General features: G+C 53.5%; 1 protein-coding gene across 18 annotated transcripts in view; it reads right to left on the reverse strand.

The window, feature by feature from the left end:
- The window catches only part of MIER2 (MIER family member 2), a 40,897-nt gene extending 31,319 nt beyond the window's left edge, over positions 1–9,578 (reverse strand). For 2 of the 18 annotated variants that reach the window (XM_063800432.1, XM_063800430.1), the window contains exons 1-2: positions 9,492–9,512; positions 770–860 (exon numbers count right to left, since the gene is read on the reverse strand). Coding sequence is in view for 5 of the 18 variants with exons in the window: in XM_024351821.3 (XP_024207589.1) it covers positions 770–860; positions 8,524–8,538 (106 nt within the window). In the remaining 13 variants the exon portion in view is untranslated. Of the gene's footprint in view, positions 1–769; positions 861–5,229; positions 9,225–9,491 lie in introns of those variants that run through there. The other 16 variants (XM_063800426.1, XM_024351824.3, XM_024351822.3 and 13 more) reach the window with 16 other exon arrangements.
- Between the last annotated feature and the right edge of the window lie 260 nt (positions 9,579–9,838).

The following is a 9,838-nucleotide window of genomic DNA, read 5'->3' on the forward strand; positions in this document are numbered from 1 at the left end:
GCACCACACACAGCCCATGCACAGAACATGCAGCTGCAGGGCACAGAGGACCCCCAGCGGCAGGCACCTCGTTAGAGTGAGGGAATGACCTGGAGCTGAATGGGTGCGCCCGGACCCTCAGTGACCACCACACCCTTGGAGGAGCCACGTGAGGGAAAACAGGGATGGCACCGCCTTCTCTGGGGACTCGGGTGGTGACTAGTTTGATACGGAAAGAGACGCAGCCCTACACCTGGCAGAAGGAGCCCGGCCAGGGGAAGAAAGAACAGTCATAGAGACCCTTGCCCTACAGCGTCAGCTCCTCCCCGTGGGCCCAACGCAGGTGGCTGGCAGGCGGGCATGGGACCTTGATGCCCACTGGGCAAGCAGCAGCGCAGGGAGATGCAGGGAACCCGGGGTGCTGCCTGTCTCGCCGCCCTCCACCTTCTCAGCCCCGGCTCCCTCAGCAAGCCACCCCTTCCCAACACCCTGGCAAGATGAGGCAGCCCTCAGCTCGGTGCAGGCGTGTGCCCGGGTCCTCTGCTGGGGGTGCTGGGCTCTGAGGATGGTCTTGGGTCGCCTGGGCTCCCTGCCCCTGCTAAAGAACAGGAAGACGGAGTCCTGACCACTCTGCCCCACAGCTCCATCTGAACGGGTAGGAGCTGGGACACCCTGGACTCTGGAAGCCAGTGTGCCGGTCCACAGCTCAGCCAGGCCCAGCAGGCATTCTGTCTCTCACAGCCACAAAGGCCTTGGCGGACCTGAGCAGGGGAAGGAGGGAGGAAGGTACCTGCTGTTGTCTGCAAGCCCGGCTCCCCTGGGCACAGGCTGTGCTCGAGGCAGGAGACCACGCGAGGACTCTGCCTCCCCAGCGAGGAGGCCTGCGAAGGAAGAGAGGCAGGGTTAGCTCGGCCGGCCCAAAACCTGCTGCTGGACATCACAGTGTGGCAGCCAAGAGCAAGCGCTGGTCAGAGCCCAGTCCCCAGTGACCAGGGAAGGGGCTTTGTCTCCGCCTCTGAGGGCTGGGGGGCACTAGGAGCAGCACACGCGTGTGGCCGCCACTCGCCCCGCCTCCCACCAAGGACCGCTCACAGGGTGGAGGCGTTCTCGCCCAGGGTAGGACATGCATCATGTGACACTGAAAACTGCCCACACACAGGCCTACAGTCCTGACCCATGCTGCAACCTGGAGGAAGCTCAACAACAGCATGCGCTGGGAGGGAAGCCAGACACCAACGGCCACAGCGTAGGGTCCATTGATACCAAACATCCAGAACAGGCCAGTCCACAGACAGAATGGGGGCTCGTCCAGAACAGGCCAATCCACAGACAGAATGGGGGCTCGTGGGGGCCAGGAGCCAGGGAGAGAGACAGTGGGAGAGTGACTGCTAACAGGGACAGGGCTTCTTTTGGGGATGACAGAATGTTTTAGAATCAGATAGAGGTGACGGTTGCATGGTCGTGAATACACTAAAAATCAATGAATTATAAACTTTAAAATGTGCATATTTTATGGTTTATCAATTACCTCAATTTTTTTTATAAAAAGGCAAACAAAACCATTATAAGTTACCATTATCACAATGTTCAATCTCTCTCTTTTTTTTTGAGACAGAGCCTTGCTCTGTCGCCCAGGCTGGAGTGCAGTGGCGCAATCTCGGCTCACTGCAACCTCTGCCGCCCAGGTTCAAGTGATTCTCCTGCCTTAGCCTCCCGAGTAGCTAGGACTACAGGTGCGCACCACCACGCCCAGCTAATTTCTGTATTTTTACTAGAGATGAGGGTTTCACCATGTTGCCCAGGCTGGTCTCAAACTCTTGACCTCAAGTGATCCGCCCGCCTCGGCCTCCCAAAGTGCTGGGATTATGGGTGTGAGCTACCGCAAGCCACGATATCTCTCACGTACATAAACACAAAACCCTCAACAAAATACTAGCAAACTGAATCCAGCAACACATAAAGATGATTATAAGCCACGACCAAGTAAGATTTACTGCAGGGATGCAAGGTCGATTTAATATCCAAAAGTCAATTAATATAATACATCACATCAATAAAATAAAAAAACAAAACACAGGATCATCTCAACATACCCAATCCAACAAAATCCAACATACTTTCATAATGAAAAATACCCAACAAACTCAGAACAGAAGGGAGCTTCCTTCTTGGAAAAACCCATACTTATCATTGCCCTCAATGGGGAAAGGCTGCTTTCTCCTTCACACCACGAGCACCACAACGTGTACTCTCACCTCTCATGCTAAATGGAGTGCTGGATGGTGTAGTCGGCGTAAAAGCATCAAATAAAAAGAATCAAGATCGGTAAGGAAGCCGGGCACGGTGGCTCACGCCTGTAATCCCAGCACTTTGGGAGGCTCAGGCAGGCGGATCCCTTGAGGTCAGGAGTTCAAGACTAGCCTGGCCAACATGGTGAAACCCTGTCTCTACCAAAAATACAAAAAAATTAGCCAGGCATTGTGGCATGTGCCTGTAATCCCAGCTACTCAGGAGGCTGAGGCAGGAGAATTGCTTGAACCAGGGAGGCGGAGGTTGCAGTGAGCCGAGATCGTGCCACTGCACTCCAGCCTGGGCAACAGAGCAAGACTCCATCTCACCAAAAAAAAAAAAAAAAAAAAAAAAGGCTGGGCGCAGTGGCTCACGCCTGTAATCCCAGCACTTTGGGAGGCCAAGGTGGGCAGATCACGAGGTCAACAGATGGAGATCATCCTGGCCAACAAGGTGAAACCCTGTCTCTACTAAAAATGTAAAAATTAGCTGGGTGTGGTGGCGGGCACCTGTAGTCCCAGTTACTCGGGAGGCTGAGGCAGGAAGATCGCTTGAACCCAGGAGGCAGAGGTTGCAGTGAGCCGAGATCGTGCCACTGCACTCCAGCCTGGCAATACAGCAAGACTCCATCTCAAAAAAAAAAAAAAAGATTGGTAAGGAAGAAGTAAAACTATCTCTGTGCTGGTGCTGGTGACATGATCTAAAAAACTACTCAAACTACAGTGAGTTCAGCAAGGTTGCAGTACACAAAATCAATACATAAAAATCAATTTTATTTCTATATAAAAGCAACAAATACAAAAAGAACAATTCCATTTACAATAGCATCAAGGGAAGTGTGAAATGTGTACAGTACTCTGAGTGAACAAAGCACTGTTGAAAGGAAGATTCAAGGGAATGAAAAGGCATCCCACGTTCATGGCTGAGAAGACAACATTAAGACGGCAACACCCCCCACTGATTGACAAATTCAACACCATCTCTATCAGAACCCCAGCTGGCTTCTTTGTAGAAACCCACGAGCCGATTTCAAAAAGCATATGGAAGCTCAAGGTACCCCAAACAGCCCAAACAATCTTGAAACAATACTTCCTGATTTCAAAATTCACCACAGAGCCACAGCAATCAAAACAGTGTGGTACTGCCATAAGGACAGCACAAAGATCAACGAACTAGAACTGAGAATCCAGAAATACACTCACACATTCATAGTCAATTGGATTTCAACAAAGGTATCAAAACAGTTCCATGAAGGAGTGAACAGTCTTTAACAAATGGTACTGGGACAGTTGAATATCCATGTGCAAAAGAATGAAGTTGGACCCCTATCTCATACCATATGCAAAAATTACCTCAAAATGGATCAAAGGCCTTAAATATAAGAGCCAAAACCATACAACTTTTCGGAGAAAATATATGGATAAATATTTGTAACCTTTTGATTGAATCTAAAAATGTGGTGGGAAAAAAGTTTGTGACCTTGGATTTGGTAATGGTTTCTTAGATAAGACACCAAAATCACAAGTGACCAAAAAAAAAAAAAAAAACCAAATGGATAAACAACTTCACCAAAATTAAAAACTTTTGTGCTTCAAAGGACGCCACCAAGAAAGTGAAAGGACAACTGAGAGAATAGGAGAAAATATCTGAAAAATAATCTATCTGATAAGGAACTTGTTCTCAGTATAAAGAACTTTTAAAACTCAATAAGGAAGAGAATCCCATTGAAAAATGGGCAAAGGATCTGAACAGACATTTCTCCAAAGAGGACAGACAAATGGCCAATAAGCACAGGAAAAGATGCTCAATGTAATATCAGGGAAAAGCAAGCAAAGTCCACACTACGATACCACTTCCTAATCAGAGAATAAAAACTGTGCTCAAAAAGACAGTAACAAGTGTTGGCAAGAACGTGGACAAAGTGGAACTCTCCTGTGTCCTGCCGGTGGGAATGTTAAAATAGTGCAGCCACTTTGGAAAATAGTCCAGCAATTCCTCCAAAAGTTAAATAGTATCTAACCATGTGACCCAGGTCAGGGTCCTAATATCCATCAGCTGACAAAAACAGAACAAAGGACTAGCAATGGGGCAAAGAAGGACGCACTGACACACTACCACATGGACGTACCTCAAAAGACTCATGCTCCTGAAACAGCCAGACACAAAAGGCCACGCATCGTATGACTCATTTAATCTCAAATGTCTAGAGCAGGCAAATTCATAGAGACAGAAAATGGATTCCTGGTGGAAAGGGGCTGGGGGTTGATCTGGGGTTTGGGGAGTGACCACTAAGGGGTGTGGGGTTCCTTTTGGGGTGATGAAAATGTTTTAAAATTGACTGTGATGGTGGCTGCACAACTGGGTGAATACACTAACAACCACTGAACTGGACACATTAAAACGGTGAACTGCATGGTAAATGAATTATACCTCGGGAAAGCTGCTGCCAAAAAGAGTAGATTAAAATATTTAATGAAGTTTAAAAACTCGTGTAGTAAGAATTTCAATACTTCTTCACGGGTCCTCAAGAAAAAACCTCACAGGTGGTATAATCATTCCCCTCAAAAAAAACAAGGAAACAAGCTCAAAGAGATAGAGTCAGTTACCCAAGCTCACACAGCAGGTTGAGTGGTGCAGTTACAAAGTGGAGCTCAGGCCAGCGGCTTGCAAACCCTTTCCAGCCCATCACACTACTGGGGAGCACAGCGGCTAGTACAGTTGGCCCTTGAACAATGCAGGGGTTACGGGTGCCAACCCTCCACACAGGTGAAAACCCACGCATGACTTCTGACTCCCCGAAACTTGATTAATAGCCTCCTGCTGGTCGGGAGCACTGCCGGTAACATCAACAGTTGATAAACGCATATTTTATATATTGTATTATGTACTGTATTCTCACAAAAAAAGTAAACTACAGAAAAAGTTATTAAGAAAATTGTAAGAAAGAGAAAGCGTATTTACTATTCATTAAGTGGAAGTGGATCATCCTAAAGGTCTTCGTCCTCATCATCTTCACGTTGAGTAGGCTGAGGAGGAAGAGGAGGGGTTGGTCTTCCTGTCTCGGGGTGGCAGAGATGGAAGGAAATCCATGTATAAGTGACCCATGCAGTTCAAACCCGTGAGGTTCAAGGGCCAACTGTACAGCAACGTACAGCAAAGCCATGGAAGGGAGCTGGGGCAGCCACTGGCCCTGGAGTGACTCTGGCAACAAGGCTGCCAAGGACCAAGGAGCACCTCAAGCTCTAAGTGGAGAGTGACAGGACCCATCCAGCTTTAGAAAGTTTAGCTCCGTGGTGGCAGAGGGCAAACAGAAGACAGAGGGAAGGAAGAGCCAGCAGGGCCCCCAGTGGGAAGGGGCCATGGGGACTGGAAGCAAGCAGCACAGAGTGCATGGCAGCTGCACGGGCATCTCACGCCTCCTGCCCTGGGGTTGGCCTGGGACTGACAGAGATGGCCTCACCTCTTTCCAGGACACAGCAGGTGGCCACCAGCCCACAACCACTCTGCACAGCCACACGCGGTGTGAAGCCACAGGGAAAGCATCCTAAGTGACCTCTGAAATCACCCTCAGCCCCCTCTAGGACCCTCTGGGTAGGGGTCGAGGACAGGCTCTCTGGGCAACGCTTCCTGCCTCAGTCAGGGGCTGGCTTTCTACTCCCGCAACCAGGAGCCTGACTAACAAGGGGATGGCAGGCGACCACATCAAATGAGGCCCCAGTCTGGACGGCAAGTTGACAACAGTCCCGCAGGCTTGAGATCCACACCAAGTAACAGGGAGTAACATGTGGCCCCAGGAGAGGTGGTCTGCAGGGTCTGAGGAGGATCCGGCCCTTATTTGACTTGCCATTTAACAGGAGAGCTAAGGCAGAGGGGGGCAAAGAGGGAAGCGGCTGGGAACGGCAGAAAGGGCCACCAACAGGGAGGCCCTGAGCAGCCTGGGATCCCCAAGTTCATTTCCAGGCGACTCTGAGTTCCTGGAACTTACCACGGAGTACAGACTTCATGGATCTTCTTCCTCCCGCTGCCCCTGCCTGGTGTCCAGCTGCAAGTCTACTCTCAGAGCAGGTTCCCAGGGACTCTACTTCACTCACTGAGAACACTCTGCATGTTTCCCTCTGAGTTCACTCCCAGGAAAGACAAAGTCCTCTGTTTGGTCAAAGTGGAAGCAGCAAAAAGAGGGGGAGCAGGCCAACGGTATTCCAGGCAACAAAAAAAGCAAAGGAAGCGTAAACAGCATTCTAGAAACAAGGTCCAGAGGACAACAGGCCACAGACCCAGGCGTCCGCCAGGGTCTTCAGGCAGTAGAAGCGGCAGCCAGCTACTCAACATAAAGACCGCACCAGAGGCCTGGGTGCAGAGCACAGACCAGCCCTTCCCCCAGGGCAGCCCCCACAGGTATAGAGTGCACCAGAAACACAAGGGGCCACCCTTCAAAGCTTAACCCAAAATGACAGGGTGGCAGGTTCCATTGGCCAAGATGGCTGCACCTACCTCTCCCATGCCCCAAGCCCTCTCCCCAGTGTGACTGAAACAACCTCCTCCTAAGAGCCATGCTTGACCCTCCTCCCACCCACACCAACTCAAGTGCCAGGCGCTTGTTGGACTACCCAGCACCCCACTCCTCCGTCTGACCAATGTTCCCTGGGCGCCCACTCTGGGCTCAGCAAGGCAGCGGCGTGGTGGTGAACCTGAGAAACAAGTTCCACCTGCCTCCACCCACATGGAGTTGCTAGTTTTGGACACAGACAACAAACAAGTGGACACGTATGGTACCGAGAGGAGAAAACAGGGCGCACGGGCTCTGCAACTGCGGGTCAGGGAAGGCCTGGGGGGCCTGAGTCGAGGTGGAACCATCGTTGGCAGCCCCCAAATGGGTAGCGTGCACCAGCAAACAGGAGCCCAGGGCCCTAGAGTAGGGGCAGATCCGTGGGGACCACCTCACAGGGCTGCGGGACTCAGCAAGGAGGAGCATTTTATCCCAGGGACCATGAAAAGCCATGGAGGGTTTTAGGCAGGAGCAAAAGGTGGTGCTCTTAGGTTTTTAAAAGATCAATCTAGTATGCTTGAGGAAAGTATGAAGCATTCCCGTCTGCCACTGTGGTGCTTATGATTATTCTGGGATACTGATACAGAATAAAGTAGCTAGTACTGATCACGTGCTATAAAGTTACAAATTGCCACTTTTACGGGTTAAAAACAGTGGAATATCGTCAACTTCACAAGATTCAACTTCTATGTACAAGCCGTTGTGGCAGGACCTCATCAGACCTCCTAGCTCTGAAGGGTGGCCATTAAACTTCCCATTTCAGAGATGAGGAAAAGGAAGTTCTGAGTCACTGAGCAACCTGCCCAAGGCCACACAGAACAAGTCCGGTGGTCAGACAGCTTGCCATGGCTCCTCACGCTCAGCACCTCATACTTGTTGGTCCTAACCCACCCACGTCTCTCTCTGACCAGACTCTGCATCCCTGTAGGAGAGGCCCTGTCTGCTCCATTCACTCCCAGATCCTCAGGCCGAGGACAGAGCGGGACCTCCTTAGAAAATCAAATCAAATTCACTCAACAGGGCACCACCCCAAAGTGTAAAACAGAGTTACCAGGAGCAGCCGGACCACAAGCTGCTGTGCACATTTACGGAGCTCAGCCTAGGGCAGGGCAGAACAGCCACATGGCAGCTCTGGGGGAGGCTGGCTTGGGAGTCTGACTTGTGCCATCCCAGACACAGAGCTACCTGTCAGGCCACGTGTGTTGCCCAGATTCCAGAAGCACAACTCATTCGACCACCACATCGCTGCAGGGCCACTGGGAGACGCGGCTTCTGCCTCCGACCCTGGAGGACAGCCACCATCTGCATGGGGACTCAGTCTCCCTAAACGTCTCAAGAAGAACTAATTCTCGATGAAGGAACTGGCCGGTGGTCTGGCCTAGTATCGAGACACCTACACCGTCTTTGGCATAAACACAGGGTCTGTTACTGCCCCTGAGGTCGTCACCGGGGGAGAGAATGGCCAGTCCTGCCTTCCACAACGCCCAAGACATAAACACGCAACGTGGCACCACGGCCAGGCCGCAGTTCCAATCCCGGCTTCCCACGAGGCGGCTGTGCCTGGCTGGGTGGGCACCTTTTCCTTTGGGCTCTACCCCAGAGATAGGATCAGCTCTTGAGTCTGCCCGCCTGTCGTAACTTCTGCGCACAGAAGTCATGCACTGAGTCCCATTGACTGAGCACCTCGCAGCCGCCGCACCTTCACCTACATTATCTCTTTCCATCTTCACCAGGGCCCTCTAAGGTGAAAGCAAGTCCAGTCCACACAGGCTCATCCACCACTCCAAAATCAAAAAAAGCTTCAAAAGCGAAAGTTTCTTCCCTCCTGGTTTGACCTGACACGAAGCTATCTGTTGTCTTATCCTAGACAGTCCTAGGTGGGTTTGATCAAACATCACAGTCCAAAATCCCACAGATCCTCAAATTGGAAAAAATTCTGGATTCCAAAATATAGCTGGCCCCAAACATTTCAGATAAAGGGTCCCGGGCTTGTTTCCTGGACGAGGGAGGAGGCTCCAGAAGTAACTTCGTGCCCGGGAGAGGCTGGTCCAACTCTGCTGAGATCAGCCCCGACACTCTCTAGGCCCCGGCAGACCCGCCCACCCTGCGCCCAGTTTGCGCCAGGCGGGTCCGCGTCGGGAGTTCAAATCCCGCCCGGGGTCTGACCCAGCCCCGCCGGGGGGCTCGCGGGCGGCGGAGGCGCGGTGGGTCCACCGGGATCCCGATGGGGAGCGCGGGGCGCCTGGCGGCCCCAGCACTCGGCAAAGTTGGCAAAGGCGCGGGAGGGGAGGCCTGCGCGCCGCGGGGCCCGGACCGGGGCCGGGAACCGGAGCCGGACGCTGGAACGGAGCCGCGCGCCCACCGGACCCCCGACACCAGCCCCGCCCCGCGTCCCTCCCCTCCCCCACCCCGGCCCCCGCCCGCCCCGGGCCGCCGCGCATGCGCACTGCAGCCCGCGATGTGGCAGCCGGGGGAGTGGGGGGGGTGCCGGGCCGGGGGCGGCCGCCGACGGAGCCCCGCGCCCCTCCGGCCCCGGACGGGCCAGGCGCCCCGGCCGGCCTCAGAGCTCCAGAGCGGGGCTCTCCGTCCCTGGGGCCCACGACGAGGCCGAGCCACGGCGGCGGGGGGCGCGGACGCGCGGGGGCGGGGGGCCGGCTCCCCCGGCCCGCTCACTCACCTCCGCCATGGCCGTGTGTGCGCGGGAGGCGGTGGCCGCGCCGGGATCCCCGGATGAGGGGCCGCGCACTCATTGGCTGTGGAGCCTGGAGGGCGGGGCAGGGGCGGAGCCTGGAGGGGGCGGAGAGCGGGCCGGGCGCGTAGTAGGTGCGCGGGCGCGGGCGCGCAGCCGAGCGTGGCTGGCGGCTTCTGGCGAGCTTGCGGTGTCTTTCCGGCCGTCTCTGCTGGACCCTGGCCTTGGCCTTGGCCTTGGCGGAGGAGACTGCATTCCATAAAAATACGAATTCCTGATAATCACACCTGCGTGGGGACCACGTGGTCCTGTGTGACCTCTCCAATCCCTCGGCT

This window comes from Pan troglodytes, chromosome 20 (genome assembly GCF_028858775.2).
Source record: "Pan troglodytes isolate AG18354 chromosome 20, NHGRI_mPanTro3-v2.0_pri, whole genome shotgun sequence".
Classification (NCBI taxonomy): domain Eukaryota; kingdom Metazoa; phylum Chordata; class Mammalia; order Primates; family Hominidae; genus Pan; species Pan troglodytes.